Source organism: Triticum dicoccoides, chromosome 6B (genome assembly GCF_002162155.2).
Source record: "Triticum dicoccoides isolate Atlit2015 ecotype Zavitan chromosome 6B, WEW_v2.0, whole genome shotgun sequence".
Lineage (NCBI taxonomy): Eukaryota > Viridiplantae > Streptophyta > Magnoliopsida > Poales > Poaceae > Triticum > Triticum dicoccoides.
Window position 1 is genome coordinate 18392881 of NC_041391.1, and position 22004 is coordinate 18414884.

The following is a 22004-nucleotide window of genomic DNA, read 5'->3' on the forward strand; positions in this document are numbered from 1 at the left end:
TTCTGCTTGCTCACTGTCAGCCTTGAAAAACAGCAAGGTATCATCTGCGAAGAGTAAATGGGAGATACCCGGGCACGTCGGCACACCTTGAATGGCGTAATAGATCCCCGGGATGCTTCACGGTGTAACAGAGCAGAAAGGCCATCAGCAACAAACAGAAACAGAAAAGGGGATAGCGGATCACCTTGGCGAAGACCTCTGGACGGGTAGAACGAATCAACAAGGGTTCTATTAAATTTTACCGAATAGCTCACCGATGTCACACAGGACATAATCCAATCAACCCACCAGGGAGCGAAACCCAAACTCTGCATCATTCTTCTCAGAAAATCCCAGTCAACCCTGTCGTACGCCTTTGATAAATCCAACTTATACGCACAATAAGTCATAACAGGAAAAGGAAAACAACCGGATGGGATGCCATGCAGTATAGAATCTTGCAAAATTTCAAACATAGGAATAGTATGTACCTCAGTTTACGAACCAACCTGTGCGAGGATGGTGCACATTTGTTTGTTCATGATTTGAGGCTGTAGAAGTTGGAAGATCTCAGGTGTGTGCTTGCAGTAAGGCAAAGGATAAGTCCATGCTATACTGGCCAAGAGATGTGATTTAAAAGATCAGCTATGTGTCCCTTTCTCTGGTGCTTGTTGAAATTATAGAAACAATATGAATGAAATGCAGGCGAGGGGAACAGGTTGATCGGTAAAGCGGCTTACCACCGGGTGAGAAGATGTGGAGTTTTTTCATCAAGCAAAAAGTGGGTGGGCAATAGGAGCATACTGATTTACTGAATGTGGATGGTGCTTTCTTTCTTCCAGGTGAAGATGTGTGGAAACTGGATGTCGATGGTGCTTTTTTCTTCTTCCAGGAAACGAGATGGCTTTGCTGTACTATACATGATTCTGAAGGCTCTGTTAGTTGATGATGCCCTGAAGCTTCAGTGACAAGTATGGTCTGATGATGGCGGGAGTTTTATTCAGGGAAGCTCCTACTTTTCTCTTTTCTGAATTTTGCAAGGTGAGTAATCCTTCTAGTATTGTACTACTATTGATGTGAATAAACTAGCATCTGGTACTCTAATCATTTTTTGCATTTTGTTGGATCTTCACTTGGATGCAAGCAGTTTGTAAGAGTCACACATGCATGTAAACAGTATGCATTATGCAAATTTTGTACACTGAACTCTGAATTTGAATCAGGAAACTGAACGTTAACTCTGAATCTTTCAAACTCCATGTGTGAACTCTGAAACTTATTATACCCAATTCAAGTCTGAAGCTATAGTAAGCAGTTAAAAATCTTTCAGGAGCCAAGTTAGCTCGAATCAGAGCAGAAAATTAACAGCAATGCGGCCAGAAGCTAATAGGCTAAACTTTTATGTACGATTCACTTCAACATTTATACTCAGAAGAGTATCAATATTTTCCATTATCACAGCAGTATCTGTATGACAAGAGTTCTTATGTTTTCAGAATATTGCGACTGGGCCTAGCTAGTTCTGATGAGAAATCACTTTCTTATATCTTAAATACATCAGTACGTAGAAGGGAAGAGCATTCACTGTTGCTTGGTAAGGGAAGAGCATTTTCTGAAGTAGAGAAGAAGAGATGATCTGGATGATGGTTTTGTCACTGATTCAGTTAGTGCTTCACTGTTGCCGCGTCTTGCTTGATCGAGATCAAAAACCAACTCAAATCGGCCGAGGGTTCTGCTCGTGCTGCCCAAATCAACTTCCTGCAAAGAAAAACGTAGGTGATGGACGGTCCTTGACAATCAAAAAAAAAATCAGCAATGGAGGTTTTCAAAATTTTATTACTCCCTCCAATCCGAATTAATTCACGCGATCTCTATACAATTTGTACATAGGCTTGTATAGAGGTTGCGTTAATTAATTCGGATGAGAGGGAGTAGTCGAGTTTGGTGTTGCATTGATTTTGAAATGCACCTTCCATTTTCTTGTCTTTGATACTTCAACAAATCGGTATGATATCTGTGAGAAGAAACATATTACTCCCTCTGATCCATAATAAAAATAAATAAATTAGACCACCGGGGAAGGAACCGCGCGACATTATATAAAGAGAGAATGTGAGACACAAAATTCGATCTGAAGAGGTGTTGAACTCTGGTAGGCAAGGCGAAACCACAGTGCCCCCATCACTGGGCTATGAGCTCATCCCTCCCTCGGATCCATATTACTTGTCACAGCGGTATGCGGCGCTCAGCAAGCAAACGCGCCCCCATGCGCGTGCTTTGGGACAACCCAAGTGTGGGGCGGGGCACACCCCTTTTTTATTCTTTTTTAACTTCCAAAAATGTTCAAATATCCCAAATCCAAAAAGAAGTGGGGATTTGAATTTTTTCCCCGATTTTTAAAAAATAATATGAAAAAATATATCAATTTTTTTTAAAATATTCACAAATTTGCAAATGTTCAAGAATGTGAAGAGCAAAAAATGTTCTCGGACTTCAAAAATTGTTCAGAAATTTGAAGAATGTTCATGATTCCAAAAAATGTTCACGAATTGAAAAAAACATTCATGAATGCAAAAAACTTTTCATGGATTTGAACAAAAAAACAAAAATTAAAAGACTTGGTTTAAAAAATTCTCGTATTCCAAAAAATGTTCTTGGATTTCCAGAAGTTGTTCGTGAGTTTGCAAAATTTCAAAAAATGTTCAGACCTTAAAAGAATATTCCAGGATTTCAAAAAACGTTCGTGAATTTGAAGTAAAAAAAGGAAAAGGAACAAAATAAAATAAAAAAAGAACATGAAAAAAATGAAACAAAAAACCGGGAAAAGGGGAGCTAGTTGGGCCGGCCCAACTAATGGAGCAGCACCACAGTTGCGCCATTTTGTTCCATGCTCAGCCTCTCTCCTGTCAATTTTTCTCTAAAGTTCTTCTCTCTGTTTGGGGTTGATGACATTCTCATAGGAAGGTGGAATATCCAGTGGCCTTCTCTTTGTAGGAGTAAGAACCTTTGGCAGCTTAGGCTCCAGTCGTTGAAATTTCGTTATCGCTGAAGATTGATCTCTTCATATCTTTACATTCACATACATCTCAAAAGTTTTGATCTTGCTGACCACTGACATCATATGATTTGTGTCAGCATCACACCCAAGCACTCGCAGGCCATCAAACAATGATTTCCCTGGCAACAACCAATACACTTTCAACCTTATGACATCTGCATAGCCACATTGCCTAACGAAACCCTACCGCTAACCCCTTTCTCCATAGTTGGACCTTCAAACCCCTGGATTGCGGCTATGGACGATTGACTATGGGCGGAAACACATGAATAAAAGTTTATTATGGCGGAGGCACATGAATAAAAGAAAAAAAAAAGGTCGAACCAGATCAGATCAGACCCACGCAAATCACTTCCCCATTCCCTCGCCGCCGCCGCCGCCGCCCCGTCGAGATCCTCCTCCGCGGCGGCGCCGCCATGCTCCGGCTCCGTTGCAGCCTCCTCTCCCAGCTCCTCTCGTCTTCCCCCGCCTCTCCCATCTCCCACCTCAGCCGCCTCTTCTCCGCCGCCGCGCCCGCCGTCTCCCCGAACCCTAGCTTCGCGGTGGCGGACTACCTCGTCGCCACCTGCGGCCTCACCCGACCCCAGGCCCTCAAGGCCTCCGCCAAGCTCTCCCACCTCAAATCCCCTTCCAAGCCCGACGCTGTCCTCGCCTTCCTCGCCGGCCTCGGCCTCTCCGGCGCCGACGTCGCCGCCCTCGTCGCCAAGGACCCCAAGTTCCTCTGTGCCAGCGTGGAGAAAACCCTGAGCCCCATCGTCGTCGGGCTCACCGGCCTTGGCCTGTCGCGTTCTGAGATCGCACGCCTGGTCTCGCTCAGCCGCGCCCAGTTCCGCTGCAGATCCATCGTCTCAAATCTGCAATACTGCCTGCACCTCTTCGGCTCCTTTGAGAAGATCCTCGCTGCTCTCAGGTACGGCTTATGCCTTCTCGCAGCCGACCTCGAGACAGTGGTCAAGCCCAATGTTGCCTTCCTGCGTTCCTGCGGGCTAGGTGACTGTGACATTGCCAAGTTGTGCATCGCTGAACCATGGCTGCTCGCCTCAAACGTAGAGTGCGTCCGGGCAATGGCAGCACGCGCCCAAGCTATTGGTGTGCCCTGTGGCTCTCGGATGTTCAGGCACGCGCTGAAGGCTGTTGCATTCCTCAGCAATGAGAAGATCGCCGCCAAAGTGGAGCAGTTGAAGAAGATGTTCAGGTGGTCAGATGCCGAGGTGCGCATTGCTTTGTCCACGCTTCCATCTGTGCTGATGAGGTCTAACCATATGCTGGAGAGCAAGTCAGAGTTCCTAATCTCCAAGGTGGGGTTTGAACCAGCATATATTGCTCATCATCCGGCATTGCTCACATACAGCCTGGAGGGCCGGATCATACCCCGCTACTATGTTGTAAAGTTTCTCAAGGAAAATGGACTGCTGGATCATAACCGGAGCTACTATTCTGCAGTCATTGTGATGGAGAAAGTATTCGTGGACAAGTACATATCCCCTCACAAGGAAGTTGCACCATACCTTGCTGAAGACTATGATGCCGCTTGCAGAGGGGAAGTGCCGACTAGATTCAAATTTACATGAAAATTGGTAACAGTACGGCACAACGATATTTTTTACATTCCGTGTTATGCTATTCATTCCTGATTTGGTGTTCTTGGCCTAACTGAATTGTAGCTGTCTGCTATTGATAATCTATAGTATGTTCGTTACATGCTGATTTGATGGTGCTAGTCTAGGATGAAATTGGCAATCTGATATGAGAGTATTGGTATGCTCATTATGACATTCAGTTAGAGAAGAAAGCATCATACTACTGCTTGTGAACTCTAAGGTCACACTGACATACATATTGGATTTACGGGAATCTTTGTGAAAACCATGGAGCGGCTGCTCCAGCCATGGATACCCTTCATTTCCACCTCGAGATAGGAGCCATGTCAGAGAAAGCAATGCAAAGTACTAAGCACTCTCTGACACATATCCCCACAATATTACGTTTGAAATGGATGGCGTCCAAGAGTGGACCAGTGGTTTCATGGAGGTAAAAAAGTCTCTCTAAGAACGAATGGAATTAAAGAGAGTGAGAGCAGGACATTCTGCAAATACTTTCAAGTATCTTTATGTTCTCAAATGACCATAGCATTTTCAGGTGCACCTCAATCTGTATTTTCATGAAAGAAGGTTCTCATTTTGGCCAAAGATGACACAGACTTCCAAAGTTTCTCTGGATGGAAGTATGGTTATCACCGCCAAGGATGCAGTTTGGATCTAGTATGTTGGTTGCTTGCTCTAGTTCTTCTAAGATGAAAATCTTTGTTCATAGTCGGAGCTGCGTTGTTTGGCCGCAGGTCGACATGTTGTCGATATGGGTGGGCTTTGCCCTGTGTGTCTCAGTTTATGGGAGTGGGCTTGGCCCTTGTTGTTCCGGTTTTTGTCCGGTTTTCCATAATTAACTGGGCAATTCTCTTCTGCTTATTTAATAGATGAGGCAATCTTTGCCTCCGTTTCAAAAAAAAAATAAAAAATCTTTGTTCATCCAGCAGTAGCTTTGCTTATAAAACTGTTGGGAAAGCAAGTCATTGTGTACTACTCAGTAGTTTGTATTCAGTTTTCCCCTTATATTCTTTGATTGATGGCCTACTGGTTGATATTTTTCATATGGCTTCTGATGTCAGAACTGAATAGTGCATTAGTTGGCTAGTAGCATTTTTGTTATCGACTTATCCATGTAGAACTATGTAACAGGCATTTTGGAGGCCCTGGTATTTGTGCTGCAGAGGCAAATTTCTGAAAAGCAGAGGGCATTTCATATAACAGAACTTTTGTTAAGTTAATCTTAAAACCGGTTATGTCATTTATCTGTCGTACCTTTTTACTAATTCTATTCCATATTAGCACTATGTAAATAGATGCTTAGGCATCTGTATTCCATATTAGCACTATGTAATTAGTGTGTGTGCTCTGAATCTGAATCTGATCTGATTAGTTAACTCTGAATCTTCCAGCCACCAAGTGAAGATATCTATAGTAAAAGGGCAGCCCCAGTGCATGTAGCTCCCGCTTGCGCAGGGTCTGGGGAAGGGTCCGACCACTTTGGGTCTATTGTACGCAGCCTTTCCCTACATTTCTGCAAGAGGCTGTTTCCAGGACTTGAACCCGTGACCTCACGGTCACAAGGCAGCAGCTTTACCACTGCGCCAAGGCTCCCCTTCTGAAGATATCTATAGTAACTGCTTAAATGTTATAGCCATGTTTGTTTTACTCAAATCAGAGCTGCAAAATAAACACGAATCTTACAACAAAGTTGGTCATTAATGCTAATATGGCAAGAACGTGTTGTTTTGTATTCAGCAAATGCTTCAAGTGTCATTGATGAGTACATTTGCACACTCTGTATGTCTATGTTCCCGATGTCCGTTGCAGTTTGCAATGCAATCCTCAATCTTTTTTTCAGTGAATAAATGTCATTATTTATGCGCAGCAAATGGCTCGAGTAAGTACTCTCGGTTTAGCGTGGTATCCATTCTACCTAGATTGATCTCAGGTGTTATACTAACATTTGTAGTCTATATACTATATCAAACCGGAGTTACTTTAGGCATTAACAAATGCAAACTGGCTTCCACTATATGGAATTTGTTTTTTAGTGTTGAAGAAATATATCTTGAGAGTTCAGAACTATGCCGAGCTTCTACTACTGACCGTTATGAAAGAGCATATTAATGCAGCACCTTTGAGGTGAGGCCAGCCAGATTGCAAGCACACCAAAACTTAGCCCAGAACAACCCACAAAACGTCCTACAGCCCTTGCCTATTTAAGCAGATGCTCCCTTTCCTTTTTTGGCAGCAATTCTAGACAAATCCAATCAAACTCCTCCCTGCTGCCACTTGGCATGCCCACATTGGGTGCGTTGTCGCCGCCAAAGCTGATGTGGCCGCGCTTGGATTCGTCGATCCAGATCGTTCGTGGACGATCCAAAGGACACTAGCTCCACACGCGTCGCCACCTCCGCCTCCAGCACGCATGAGCTCGCTCCCGGCCCCAGGAACCGATCGTGGCACAAGAGAAGAGCTCCCCAACAACAAAAATAAACTCACCAATGTCACACATTCATCGAGTCCGCTGGCCCAAAACTCGGTAGTGTCTTGAGAAGTGGGGTCCACCAATGACCAGGCGGTGGAGACATGACGACAGTCTTAAGTTCTTTGTGTTTTTACTAAGACATCGACTCAGAGTTGGAGTATCCCGAGGAGGAGGAGAACACTGACGACGCCAACGCCAGCCAGCCGATGGTTTGCGAAAAGGGTCCTCACCCAAATGATGTCATAGAGATGGCATTCAAGGACTAGACGCGCCAATACTGTAGCTAGTCTTAATTTGAGAGTCCATAAAATCCAGACTCATGGTCTTACTTAACTTGCAAGAAATGAAGATCTTCCTTGAAGGATTGGAAGAGATTTTGTACTAACTGTAACCCAGTTGTTTTGTTTAATTTATTGATCATTTTGCTCAAACAAAAATAAGATTTATTTATTTTTGACGGGAAAAGGAAGAATTTTTGTATGAAAAAAAAACCCTCATTGCATTTTTTTAGGGGTAAAGAAAAACAATCGTGTATACGAGGAGCGACTCCATCCCAGCCCAGCCCATTATCAGAGCAGAGGAGCGAGTGACACATTTAGAGTGCATCGCATATCCTCTCGCTCTCGCACCAGCCGCCGTCGTTCCCCACCCCCTCCCTCGCCGCCGGCGCCACCGCGCCGCCGCAGCGCCATGCTCCGGCTCCGTACGTGCGTCCTCGACCACCTCATCTCCTCTCCAGCTACCTCTCCCGTATCCTCTCTCCACCGTCTCATCTCCGCCGCCGCGCTCGCCGTTTCCCCAAACCCTAGCTTCGCCGTGGAGGAGTACCTCGTCTCCACCTGCGGCCTCACCCGACCCCAGGCCCTCAAGGCCTGCCCCAAGCTCTCCCACCTCAAGTCCCCCGCCAATCCCGACGCCGTGCTCGCCCTCATCGCCGGCCTCGGCCTCTCCACCACCGACATCGCCGCTCTCGTCGCCAGGGACCCGCTGCTCCTCTGCGCCCAAGTGGAGAAAACCCTGGCCCCCAACGTGGCGGGGCTCACCGGCCTCGGTCTCTCGCGTTCGGAGGTCGCACGCCTCGCCTCGATTGGCCCCGAGAGATTCCGCTCTAGATCCATCGTCTCCAAGCTGCACTACTACTTGCCTCTCTTTGGGTCCTCTGAGTACCTCCTCCGGGCCCTCAAGAGGAACTTCTACCTTCTCTCGGCTGACCTCGACGATGTGGTTAAGCCCAATGTCGCTTATCTGCAGGAGTGCGGGCTAGGTGCTTGTGATATTGCCAAGCTATGCAGCCGTCAACCATGGATTGTCACCGCCAACCTGGAGCGTGTCCAGGCGATGGTGGAATGCGCTGAAAACATAGGTGTGCCCCGTGCCTCTGGGATGTTCAGGCACGCGCTGCACGCTGTTGCATTTCTCAGCGAGGACAAGATCGCAGCCAGGGTGAACTACTTGAAGAACACCTTCAGCTGGACGGATGCTGAGGTAGGCATGGCTGTTTCTAAGGCTCCAACTGTGCTGACGAGGTCCAAGGAGTCGCTGCAGCGCAGGTCTGAGTTCCTCATCTCCGAGGTGGGCTTGGAACCGGTGTACATTGCTCAACGGTCGGAAATAATCGGTCACAGCCTAGAGGGCCGGCTCAGGCCCCGGTACTATGCTGTGAAGTTTCTCAAGGAAAATGGATTGCTCAAGCGTGACCCAAACTACAGTACCGTTTTCAAGATTAGTGAGAAGGCATTCAGGAAGAAGTTCATATTCCCTCACAAGGAGGCTGCACCGCACCTCACAGAAGACTACGATGCCGCTTGCAAGGGGGACGTGCCGACTAATTTCAGATTCACATAAGCCAAGACGGGCTATGATGTAATTGGGTGCTGGTTGTCTGCTGTTGTATGACTGTTAGATGCTGGGTTGGTCATTGCTAACGTGTGATGGGATTGATAATTTGATCCCCAAATACTGGTATGTAATGCTATCACTCAGCAGAGAAGAAACCATTGATTGGTTATGAACTTCTCATCCTCATTCATGTTTTAAACACACTTATTGGAACAAAGTAAGTGTGAGGTCAGGCCATTCTGCAGTGCATTAAAATTTCAGTTTTCAAGTTAGTTGTTGGTGCATTGAGACAATGAGCCACAGTAAGGTCTCCTTCATGTGGGTGGTGCATTCCTAATATTCTACTACTGATTTTGCAATTCATAGTGGATAATTGGAGGATCAGTCTGATGTCCGTCCCAAATTTAGGTAAATAGTCTTCTTGGTGCGGTCAATTCACCTGGCTTTAGCTTAATCTGTTTTTCAGTTATGGTTTGATATACAAATCATTTTGGTTTGCTCATATGCAGATTCATAGTGACCCGTCTTTGTTTCAACTAATGAAATACTCCCTCCGTCCCATAATGTAAGTGTAGTGTCAAAAAACGTCTTACATTATGGGATGGAGGGAGTAGATACGTATTCATCCAACTATGGAAAGTGTTTGGAAGTGAGTTCTCCTCTAGTTGGATCAGAGGTAACCATTTGGAGCCATTGGTCATATTGGAAACACCTACTGGGCTGCAGGATGAATTGTGGGGGGCTCACATATGTACAGATTATCTGCTAAAGTGAGATGGCATAACTAAACATCGAGCTCTCACTTGGAGGAGGGTTGGCAACTTGGCATCATTTAAGCTTAAGCCACTAAACTTAGGTTTCTCTCTTCATTTTTATGCTGGTAATGTTATTGATACAATGGAGAAGCACTTGCCACTAGTAACTTTACTGAGGCATTAATTTTGTATTGTGTGTTTGTGGATTCTCATGCTCTGCACCATGGCCATAAATTATGTATTTATTGTGGATAGCTTTAGTTTTTTTTAGTTTATTATTATGTTTTGGTCCCGTGGTTAATTCTTTGTGCCAAGCACCATCAGGAGGTTCACTAGCAGCTAGTTGGTGTTTCTTCCTTCTTTGTACATCTTCTTTAGTTTTGCTAAAACTCAGTGGTTAGGTTATTGCTTTGGTCGGTGTGATTGTGAATATAGGCACCAAACAATTGGTATCATGTACATCCATGCTCTGAATTCATGGTCTGAATATCTGCAGAGGCTGCAGGTTCTTAATTACTTCCCCCTAGTATCTTGTTTATTTGAAATGCTGTGCATAATGTGCTAGCCTTCTGGGGCAGATTACTTCCAATTCGCCACATATTCTGCACTTGAATTAGTTTTTGCCACCTTGGGTGTTCATCTGGAGGAAGCTATCATTGAAGTTCAGTGATGGATAGTAAAATTTGTTATATGTCTTGAACCATGTTTGATCTAAAAACACAAGGAATTCCAGTACTTTCTTTAACCTCCAAAGTAACTGCCGAAGCGTGCTAGAGTTGGTTTAACTTTTAGTTGTCAAGCAGATAGGTTGTAGTTGTAACAGTCTGTTTTTTGTAACAAAGTAAGCATTTCAGAGCTGGCCATACTTCAACCTATCATACATCAATGTTTGCTACGTGTCATTTTGCCGTGTTGTTAATGCTCTACTTATTTTACTTGTCAATGCAGGGTTATGGAAAGGCTCCCGGGGGTAAAAATTGATTATGTTGGAGAAGGACCTTAAAGATGCATCATTGTTCAACTGCCAACTATTTGTTGTTTCCAGTAAGACACAACCCTGTTGAAGTCTTGCAGTGATTTTTGCTCCTAGGTTTCATTAAGATTTTGTCGCTTTGTTGGCATTGATAAAGGATATTTTGTCGCAGTTCATGCAGTAAATCTATGTCATACACTTGTGTGTTTATATGTTTCATCAGGTTTGTCTGACCTATATGATGATATCGAAGCCCAACTGTACATTGACCTTGACTTGTTCTGCCCAGTGTAGATGATAAAACAGTTCCCCTTATAAGTTGTGATTGTTTGGATTGCTAGCAGATTCCTCTTTTAGCATTTTCAAATCTCTCATCATTCCTGTGCGTGTATTTAATTCTGTAACTAAAATGGTAGGATGCACAAGTTGACATTTGGCAATTGGCCAAGTAAGCTGTTAAGTTTATTAGTCTACCACTTTTTTCTGATGATGTCTAACTTCTCATGAACTCTTACATTTAGTTTTATATCTAAATTCTGGCTATAGTTTATGGATTTCTCGAACGGTAAAGCACTATGTTAGTATTTCATGAGATAATTTGCCAATAATATATTCGCAGTAGTGTTTGCATTTGTGTCCAACGAGCCAGTGTTGCAATCTACTCCCTCTGTAAAGAAATACCTCTGAGATGACCATGGTGTAGCATAAGACAGGTGGTATTTCATAGTGTAGCATAAGACAGGTAGTGTCCCTACTAGATTTACTTTGCTTTCATTGTCAGGTGGTAATGAAGAAATACCTCTGAGATGACCATGTGCGCTTAGGGGATGGGAGTCGAGTTCACTCACAAGAGATGGGCCATCATCCTTTCTAGAAAGACTTTCCTCTGGATATAAAACCTATTTCACAGGATTTGTGATCAAAGTTTGTATTCCAGTCCTGAAAAGCTCATTTTTGTATCAATCGAAGTAGCTGTAAACCCATAATACTTTTCATGTCAGCTTGGCTAAAAGCGGTTGACTTGCTACAGCTTCCAATTGCCTCCTCTCTTTACTCTGCAGTTCATTGGAATCTGATTGTACTTCATCTAAGTCAGTGTTTTAATTTTGCTCCCGATGTGCATATTCTTTTAGAAATCTTGGCAACCTTTCTGGTAGGGGTATTATCATAAGGTTAATGTTTCTCGGAGAAAAGTGTCGTACTGACCTTCAATCATCAGAGTTTAATGTAAAAATTGACTGCATTTAGAATTTTATAGTAGCAAGGGGCTAATTCAGTAAAGAAAAGCAGTGAAGCAAGTTAAATTTTAACTTGATACATGCTTAATACCGTAAACTTGAGAAGTATTGTTGCAAGCATGTGCCTGTTGCAGCCCTGATGGATACATTATACATTAAGAGTTTGTATGACATGGCATTCACCAATGCAGTCACATGAAAATGTGGCTCAAACTATTGATGGATGCCCCCCGCTCTTTTACCTGTACCCTTGTTTGTTTCTTAATAACTCTGTACTTATGTGTATAAATCTGACTATTGTTTTTCTTCATTTCTTCTTTCGTAGAGAATTGGAGTGTGTCCTTCCAACGATTGCATATCAATGCAGTCGAAATATAGCAGGCAATCAAGGTGCATTTCAGTTTATGTTTCTTTTCTGATATCTGGAATATATGTTCAGATTATAGTATCTGGAATATATGTTCAGATTATAGTAACTGAAATGTATGTTAGCTGCAGTTTGCTAAAGGGTGATATGCTTATGATCTTATGGATGGAAGCCCTAGAGTTCAATTGCCAGGACTTTCCCAAGGTTAGTGTACTGTAGGCGCAGATCCTTATTTAATTTACTATAAGCTTACGTTTTAGACTGCACCTAAGTTGACATGTTTCTATGGTCTACATTTTGCGGATTGGAGAGTTAGGATCAGCTGGCCCCAAGTGCAAAGAACTTCAAGAAACAACAAAGAGTTGTTGATGGATAATTCAGCCTGCTTGCTCCTCTGTTTGCCAATTGTTTGGAGCTACGAGGGTAACTATTTACTGTATTGTGGTAGATTTCTTTTGCTCTGATAACTAATCAATTTTAACTGATTTCAGTGTGCTAAATCTCTAAATGCAAAAACTGTATCACTGGATATGTTGCCATTCAGAGGTGGTGCTGGAAGGATCAGTGGCGAAGCCAACATAGAGAAGGAGGCGATCGTTATCGCAGCTGAGGGAAGCAAAAGCACGTGGAGGGGCATTCCTCATCCTACTGGTACATGTTATTCTTCCAGCAAGCGGCGTCAGTTCCAAAATGAAGATTTGCTTAATTGTGAAAGGATGTTTTGTCTCAAACTCTATATGGTCCAAGATATACAATCATTTCTCATATTACCTCCGTCCCTAAAAGGTTGTCTTAGATTTGTATAAATTTTGAGTCTAAGCTATCTTCCTCTGGTTTGCATAGATCAAGGGTTACATGCAGTTCCTCTTTATGCCCAGCCCGGCAAGGTAGCGGGTATATATGGAAGAAGCTATGTTGTTAATTTGTTATATCGTGATTTAAGACCACCAAATGGTTAGAATATTAACCCTCGGTTAGCATGGTATCCAATATGCCTAGATTGATATAAATTGTTGCCTAGATTAATATAAGTTGTTACATTCACAGGCTATCTAAATGCAAACAGAGTTAGGCATTAACAGATGCAAGCTGGCTCTTCCAGATGGCATCTAATCTGTTTTCAGTGGTGTAAAAATATATCTTCACAACAATATGAAGCTTGTTCTGTAGAATGTAGTCCTTCAAAAAAAAAAAATTGAAGCCAGAGATGTGACACTGGACATGGACAGTCTGAATTATCGGCTGTCTAGATTTTTTCTGTCCCGAGAATAGATTGCAAACTGTACCTGCATAGTTAACATTTTTTGTGCACATTATGTTTTGCTTCCATGGTTTGTAGGCTTATGAACTACTACTGTCTTCATTAAGGCATGGATGTGGTTCACAACTTAGTAGTTTATTTTGTTCAAAATATCGGCTGATAAATCAGGTAAGTGGCTGATTAATCCCTACTCGATTTATCGGCTGATTAACTGCCGTTCGCCTATTAATCCCTACTTGCCAGCCGACCAAATAGTTACCAGCTAATGATTTCCTTAAAATTGTTTTATTTTGCTATCTGTTAGCATAAAAAATGGCAGCGAAATTATATCTTACTTATTTTTCTATGTGAAATTCAGTCTATTCATATATGGTAGTTGATTGATTGATTTGCTGTATTGCTCAAGAGCTTTAGATAGTGGTCCATTTGTTCATAGTTAATCATGTAGTTGAGCTATTAAGAATTTATTTAGGATCTTACTTCAAGACATTTCGTGTCACAGGCCACTGTGGTTGTCTTGAAAGATCATCCTCCCTCTGTATTAGCAGTCTCTTAAATATGCAGGATTTTTTGAATCTCGGGCATGCTCCAGGAACTCCTCATGACAAGTAAGCACCCCTTTGGCTAGGTACTGGTTCTCTTATGCATTGAAGGTTATGTCCTTATTTTGTCAGACTTTGGTATATAATCGGGAGCACTTGGTGCCGTACGAGACAAACTCTTAGTAGCCCAATTCAATCTGGAGATATTTTCATTTCTTTCTGCCTCAGATCACTGTCAAGAACAATTGTAAGACATGGTTCAGAGCAATGATCACATGACAAGATTGCACCATCAATGTAGTTTATGAATTTTGCCATTGCTCTTGTATGCTCCCACTTGCTGTAGCGAGACATAACAGGGGACCCCCTAAATTCATTAACCTTTCCTCTCCAATATATGGACGTAGTACATTCTTCATGAGATAATTAAAAGACTGGTGCTGTTTTATGCAATGCGAAGACCAGGCAGATGATCCCGATACGAAAGCCAAAGCTCTGCTATTCGGTCGTTCCATCCGGACAAAATCAGCAAGGCTCTCTGGTCTTTGGTCCAAGATCCAGCAGTTGGACCAGAGTATTATTAACTATCTGCTAGTGTTTGCCAACCTAAGCTTTGTTGAGTACTGCTGTCATTTTCGGTCTCTAGTAATGTAATGTAATAATTACATTACTAAAAAACGCCGCCTAGCTGTAAACAGATGGGTAAAAGCTGGAGCATAAGAGGTATCTAGCGATTTTTTTCTGAGAATAAAAGGTCTCCAAGGATACTATTTCTAACCAGTCGAATCAAGTAAGGATGAAAATATTCAAAAGTTGCAGTTTTGAGATGAGAAAGGACGAAAGAGAAAATAAATGAGAGCTATAAAGAGAAGGAAGGGTAGCCGTCCATTGCCATCTACGGCCGCGGACTTGCAATCCAACTCCCCTATATATACGGCACCTACCAACCCCAAACTCCATCCATTCACTCCCTGTCCTCTCCTCGCTTAGCTTTCTTCCTCCTTGGTAGCTCTAGTCTTCTTGCTGTGGGTAGCCATGGCGGCCCCGATGTTGAACCAGCTCAACACCCTCGTGGCCAACATGTTCGCCGCGGTAAGCTATTTACTATTTTGGTGCCAATTATGCGGAATTTATTGAGGTGGATAGGTAACGCGATATTTGTCGGGGAATTTGATTTTTTCTTCTGTGTTTATTTGGTGGGCTAGGGTTTGCTGGACGATCAGTTCCAGGAGCTGCAGATGCTCCAGGAAGGGAGCGCCCCAGACTTCATCGACAAGGTTGTCACGCTCTTCTGCGAGGATGGCGAGCGTATCATCGGCGAGATCGCCAAGCTGCTGTACACAAGATTCCTTTCCTTTGCTTGCCCACCCATGTTATGTGATCCGACCATTAGTGTAGAGTGGTTGGTTTGATTTTTAGCTTGGGGATATGGTTGCTGTTTTTGCAGGGACAAGCCATGTGTGGACTATCACAAGGTGAGCCGTTTTGTGCATGAACTCAAGGGAAGCAGTGCATGGTGAGCTCTTTTCTTCTTCTTTCATGTCCTCTTTGTATGTGATTGTGCAATAGTATAGGAACTGTGATTGGTTCGGTTCTTCACGTGCAAATTAGGTGTTTAGCTCGCTGTTCGATACATGGTAAGGTGTCCAATCATCTTGGGGGAGAATTATGTCTGTTTCATCATTATAGTGTTTTATGTCGTAGATCTGACAAGGATGGTCCATTTCCTGCATTGGTTGGACGTCTCAATGAGTATAGATTGATGTTCTTTCGTATTAGTGCCACTTCTGGTCGACATGCGGAGGGCTGAGATCTGTTGGGCATGTTGCAGTGATTTACCATGTAGATCCGACAAAAAATATCCGTTCTGTACACATTGGGCAGCTCAACAAGTAGATCTTCACATTTATTTGGGGAGATGTGACATCCATTTGGCTGTTATACTCATTTAGATTATGATACGACGAACAATTTTGTCGTTGTACTGTTTGTGATTTAGATACGACAAACCAATTGGTCGTTGTATTGTTCTATGATCTGCATTCGACAAATAGTTTGTCTGTTATATTATTCTATGATTTAGGTTAGACAAACAGTTAGGCCATTGTACTGTTGTGTGATATGCATCCGACAAACCGTTTGGCCATTATACTACTATATTATTTAGATCCGACAAATTGTTTGTCCGTTGTTACCATTTGATGATTTGGATCTGACAAATATGATCTGCTTCCCATAAACCAGACAACTCAATGAGTACTGTGTAAAGTGGTCCAACCGATTAAGAAAATCCATTCAACCATTGTCATGTTTAATAATTAGATCCGACATTCGACAAAAAAAACATCATATGTTCTACACACATCAAACGGCTCAAAGATAGCACTTCACATCTCCTTTTTAAAGTGGGGCCTCCTATAGTTAATTTGGGTAGGGTTATCATATTGTATTTTATGGTCACAACGTTCCATGACATAGATCGGAGAAACATGTCTGTTCAGCCATTGTCATGTTTAACAATTTAGATCTATCAATATGTTCCGCACACATCAAGCGGCTCAAAGAGTAGCAGTTCACATCGTGGGTCTCTTATAATTAATTTGGTGAGGATTATCATACTCTCTTTTATCGTCACAACATTCGGTGACATAGATCGGAGAAACATGTTCCACTGCATCCACATTACTTGGATGGTTCTGTACACTCAAGTTATCTTACATATTCAGGTCAATTGATCCCATTCGAACTAGTTGATAGTTTTGCAAGTTTAGCCCTTTGTGTGATTATTAATATACATTGGTAGTATTATCCTTAGAAACTAATATTATTATGTTCAAGCTGTTCCCTTGCCTAATGAAGTTAAGTCCGTGTGTGTTTTTGGTCTATACATGTGGTTCTTATGGAACCAGAGGATGTAAGCCAATGAGTCGTTACCACTTTACATGTAAAATATCTAGCTTATTCAAAGTCATTTATCTTGGATTAGCACTTTCATTACAGAAACTACACATATTTCCTACTGGATTAATGTTTCATATTGCATATGCTCTGGTGAAATAAATTGCTTTGCTTACACCGGGCTTTCATTGTTGTATTTAGTTGACTTCTTAACTCAGGTACAAATAATAATAATGCTACATCTATTCGCTTAGGATTCTGAAGTGAAGAGATAGAACTGCGATGTTCATTTTCATTCATTAAAGCGATTTTGTGGGTCTTTCTGATTGTATGCTATTGCATATTGCAGTATTGGTGCTCAGAGAGTGAAGAACAGTTGCATTCAGTTCCAACAGTGTTGTCAGGAGAAGAGCAGAGATGGGTCAGTACCTTGTATCATTATGTTGTATTTTCGATCATTTTGTTACTGAAATCTCATACTGAATGTCCTAGTGTGCTTTACTCATCTACTGCAACACATTTCCATATTATTAGTGTTAGTATATTTTGATGCAATTGCACGTTCATTGCCTTTGTAAACTACTCATTTTACTCAGCCTTTATAGACACAGATTTTGGGCGAATCCACTGAGCTTGTTGGGTTAGGAATATAACTGTGCTAGTACAGTTTTCTAGTTAATCATGTCCTTCAATTATGTTGTATTAAATGTAGGAACACTATTCCATGAATGTTTAGAAACAAAAATTGAAACGAAAAGCTGGGTTCTCTTTACAGCATTGACGGCAATGCCCCAATTATCATAGCGTTTAGAGCTATAAAAGGGAAGCTAAGTTTTGTCTTCTTCTCTGAGTATTGTCTCTGTTAGATTATATTCTATGGACGCAAGTGTATATCTTGTTAAGCAAGTATGTCCAGAACTCCAGGGTGATATTCATAAAACTTCTAAGTAAACTGTTAAGATAATTCTATCAGAGAAAAAAATTCTGTGGAGGCAAATTGTAATGGGATGAGCATTTTTAGTAGTTATTAATTATTAGCATGTTTCTTTCATGCGCTGCTAATTATTAACATGTTTCTTTCATGAGCTGCCAATGGGAAGGAGTTTCACAAGTTACTGGACTGTTTTCCTTGTAGGTGCCTGAACGCACTGGATTCTGTGAGGAACGATTTCTATGATGTGTGCAGCATGTTCAAGCCACATGCTTCAGGTACTACTTTTTAAAAACTCCGTCTTAAACTCTTTGTAGCATTACAGTAGTAAAACTGGAATGCGAAGGAGACACTTCTTATCCTAAAGTTTGCTTGATATGAAAGGCTTGTTAATGAGATGAATGCAGTATTTGCAGTGCTAAAGTGTACTCTAGAGTAGTGTTTGGGACTACTGGAAATCTCAGTTGAAAACCTCTGTTGATAGATAACTGGTTTTTGCTTATCTTTTGTATATGAATATTAGCTTCATGTAGCTCGAAAGGTGACTATAGTTTTGCATCAACTTATCACATCATTGATATTTGATACACTTCATGTTTTCTTTCTTGTCTGGATGATGGACATCTTTGCAATTACTTTGTGTTTAACTCTTTGGGCCATAGTTCTTAGTAGAACTCATTTTCTTATAATGCATGCTTTTCTTAATGGGCTACACAACTCACCCATTCTGTTTCCAATGCAGCTGGGCCAGCAGGTCCAGGCCCTAATCCTGAACTGTAGACTTGAGCGATAAAACTGGAGCTGCATTTCTGATGGCACACATTTGAAGTAGTAGAACATGCTCAACTTAGCTTATAGCTTGGGATTCATTTGCTTGTGTGGTGTAGCTGTCTAGTGACAAGCTAATCATCTAGTACCGATGTCTTTGTTATTGTCTAGTTTCGTTTGGAATTCTCGGTGGTCAAATAAAAAATTCAGCTGTGGTTGTTTTGTGGATTATTGCTGGTTAATATGGTGTCTCAGTTATAGTCGGTTTCTAGCTCGTAGAAATGCAGCTGCAGTGTAATCTTTGCAATATTGTGCCTCGTCGGTATGTATATCCACCGTGGTGGTATATATATTGTGAAGAACATATTTTATCTATCTATTCTATTTTATGTTATTAAGATGAGGAAGCTTACACATTCAGTTCTTAATTGAAGGATAAAAAATGCTTATCCTGTTAACTATGTCATGTCGTGTACATTTTTATCAACCATGGATGCCATCGGTTTATTTCTGGAATTGAGAACAGACCGCAGCAAACTTGTTCCGGTGTTTTTACGCTCATCATATTTATGGCATGTAAGCAGGTAGATTTGGAAGTCAAATCCACTAGTCACTAGCTAATTGTTTACTGCTCAGACTTATATTTAGTTTCTCCTCTGTTGGTCTTACTTTAGCATCTTTTACGAAAATGGTCTTACTAGAGCTTCTTTTCATGTGTATGTAAGCAGTACTTCTGTTTTTCGTCCGTGGTCAGTTTGAACCTATATATGTTTAATTCATCCTTTTGTTATTTATAAGTACAGTAACTTATGAGTCCCGTACTGTGTTTGAGGAGCATCACCACGAAAAAATCCGCGTTGTTCAAATCCCAGCCCCTATAAATATTTCCTCAAGCGCCCTGCTGTACAAAAAGGTTTCTAGTAATATGCATGTGCACACAGACCTACAAAGCTCTCCATTCATCCATTGAACACTCATTTGTGATTTGTCTAGGTGCCGATGTTCTTACTTGTGCGTAATTCTAGTAAACTTTTGGAGAACCCAACATTCATGCGTGATATTTGAACGTGGAGCAAATGTGTGGCAAGATTACATGACAAACTCTCTTTTATTTTTCATCAAATAGTTGGTCATTTCGACACATATTTTTGCTATTGAGAATTTGAGATAAACTTTTTAAATAAACATGAAAAAAAAAGTTGTATATCTTCTCATAAACCTAGTGCAACATGTTGCTGGCCTCAGTCAACAACAAGAATGGAGAGATGGAGCACTTGGAGAAAATTAATGTAGCGACGCGCTCGAGCCAGAGGCCGCATCGATCCGTCCATCCCCACCGTTGGCCGGCTGACAAACTGGAGTTGTGCATGCATGATTGGTCACACCACACGACGCACTTGACCTTCTTCAACCTTGTCACCGTCGCCGCCGCCGCAGACAACAGAGACGGCTCCGACAGGTAGGTGGCCTGCAGCATTGCCGTTGGCTATCTGACCGGTTACAACACGGTGCACTTGATGACCTTCTTGAACCTTGCCGGCGGCAGCGCCGTTGAGTACGGCAGATGCAGCTCCAGCGGGCAGGTGGCCTCCAGTCCATGCACGCCCCCGAGGGTTTGGTGCCTGACCCCGGGCGCGAGATTGAGATCCAGCCGGAACACGCCCCGCGCCGCGCTCTTCTCCACGAGCACCGCCACCCCGGCTCCCCCCAATAGCGCGGCGCTGATCTCCCCGCCCGCCGCCACGATGTTGGTCATCTCTGGCCGGACACCCCCGTGCGATCTTCCCCGCACCCCGACGCCAGCGAGGAGCACGACAGCATTTCGAGAGGCAGTCGGAGAGGCAATCGCGGAGGGAGCCGAAGCAGCTGCCGCTGGTGGGATGGCCGCTGCTATGGCTTCCGTGCCCGTGGGTGTGATGGCCGCCGCTGTGGCTGACGTTGCTGGAGAAGCACGTGGAGAGGCACCCGCTGAAATCACAGTCGCAGTCGCAGCAGTCACAGTCGCAACAGTCACAGTCGCAGTCCAGGCAGTCGCAGTCCAAGTCGCAGCAGTCACAATCACAGTCGCAGTCCAGGCCGTCGCAGTCGCAATCACAATCGAGATCGCTCATCGTCCTTGTTCTTCTTCTTCCTACCTGATCGATGGATACAGCAGCTAGCAAGGCCAGACGATGTATATATATGCAGACTACAGAGAGAGATTGGCGATGGATACGCGGATAGAGCGACGATCGGACTCCAAGTCGGTCGTAAAGCAAGGCAAGAGCGGCAGCACCTTCCATTAATCAAGAGCGGCAGCACCTTCAAGGCAAGTAAAGCAAGGCAAGTCCGTCTCCAAGTCGGATTGTAGCAAGCTAGGGAACAGGGAGGCGGTGCCGCATGCACGCGCGGCTCGATCGGGCAATGGCTCTCTAGGAAGGAAGGAAAACGAGGTGCTCCATCGCGATCACCACTTTTTTCCTCACGGCCGTCGACCGAGGCCGAGCCGCCAGATCGGCTATTTCTGGGCAAGTGGATAACCGACTAAGAGTATCTCTAGCACTAGCAGACCATTGTCGTGCGTTTGCAGTTCGCGTAGAACGTGTTTTGCGCGCTCGCGCCACCGTATTCTTTTTTACAGTCCTACTGTGCGGGGTCTGTTCGGCCGCAGTCCGCGCGAGTCCGTAGAACGCGTGTCTTTTTCTTCTTCTGAATTTGACACATATCTCACATATTACACATAATTATGAATTCAAATCACATAAAATGTGAATATTATAAATCTAAATTACATTAATTATTCAAATCACCGAATAAAAACTAATAATTCAATACAACAATGATACCGATCACACATGAATTAAATGAAATGAATGTAAAATTGGCCGGTGTCTTTGCCAATGTTGCTCAATCCCTTTAGCCATGCCTTTGCCAATGATGCTCAATGAAATCCTCCTGAAGCTAATGATGGGTGTTTGCATCTTCAATCTGCCGGTCTGTCTGAAGGAATTCTTGTATGCGGTCAGGGTCTCTAGCTGGCTTCACACGGCTGCCGACATTGTCATATATAGAAGAACTCCAAGTTCATGTCCTGAAGAATCACCCAACATGTCATGATGTTGCTCAGGGTTTGCGTGTCCTAAAAACGAGCAGGACCACGAACAATGGCAAATCTAGACTGCAAAACCCCGAGGGCTCTTTCAATATATTTTCGGGCAGCCTCTTGTACCTTTGCAAATTCAATATGCTTCTTAGTTTTGGTTTTTTTATGCTCTTGACAAATGTACACTAAGAAGGGTAAATACCATCAGCAAGATGAGACCGTAACAACACATTGATATC

At 43.0% G+C, this 22004-nt stretch overlaps 3 protein-coding genes across 5 annotated transcripts; all 3 read left to right on the forward strand.

Moving 5' to 3' along the window:
* Positions 1 to 3335: 3335 nt before the first annotated feature.
* On the forward strand, positions 3336 to 5669 carry LOC119324939. The gene is made up of 2 exons (XM_037598703.1): positions 3336 to 5068; positions 5177 to 5669. The coding sequence occupies exon 1, from the start codon at positions 3454 to 3456 to the stop codon at positions 4606 to 4608; it is 1155 nt and encodes a 384-aa protein (XP_037454600.1). The 5' UTR covers positions 3336 to 3453; the 3' UTR covers positions 4609 to 5068; positions 5177 to 5669.
* Positions 5670 to 7671: 2002 nt separating this feature from the next.
* On the forward strand, positions 7672 to 9313 carry LOC119322184. The gene is made up of 2 exons (XM_037595679.1): positions 7672 to 9073; positions 9169 to 9313. Exon 1 carries the CDS (start codon positions 7802 to 7804, stop codon positions 8954 to 8956), a length of 1155 nt encoding a protein of 384 aa, XP_037451576.1. The 5' UTR covers positions 7672 to 7801; the 3' UTR covers positions 8957 to 9073; positions 9169 to 9313.
* Positions 9314 to 9422: 109 nt separating this feature from the next.
* Positions 9423 to 19058, forward strand: LOC119322185 (histidine-containing phosphotransfer protein 1-like). Of its 3 annotated transcripts, XM_037595680.1 has the most exons (11): positions 9423 to 9806; positions 10654 to 11602; positions 12242 to 12306; positions 12415 to 12487; positions 12594 to 12706; positions 12775 to 15178; positions 15292 to 15422; positions 15534 to 15602; positions 17334 to 17405; positions 18120 to 18193; positions 18658 to 19058. In XM_037595680.1, the coding sequence occupies exons 6-11, from the start codon at positions 15122 to 15124 to the stop codon at positions 18693 to 18695; spliced, it is 441 nt and encodes a 146-aa protein (XP_037451577.1). In that variant the 5' UTR covers positions 9423 to 9806; positions 10654 to 11602; positions 12242 to 12306; positions 12415 to 12487; positions 12594 to 12706; positions 12775 to 15121; the 3' UTR covers positions 18696 to 19058. The 3 variants fall into 3 exon arrangements, with proteins under 3 accessions (XP_037451577.1, XP_037451578.1, XP_037451579.1); XM_037595681.1 differs by lacking the exons at positions 9423 to 9806; positions 10654 to 11602; positions 12242 to 12306; positions 12415 to 12487 and having other exon boundaries at positions 12519 to 12706; XM_037595682.1 differs by lacking the exons at positions 9423 to 9806; positions 10654 to 11602; positions 12242 to 12306; positions 12415 to 12487 and having other exon boundaries at positions 12519 to 12706; positions 12828 to 15178.
* The last annotated feature ends 2946 nt before the right edge of the window (positions 19059 to 22004 follow it).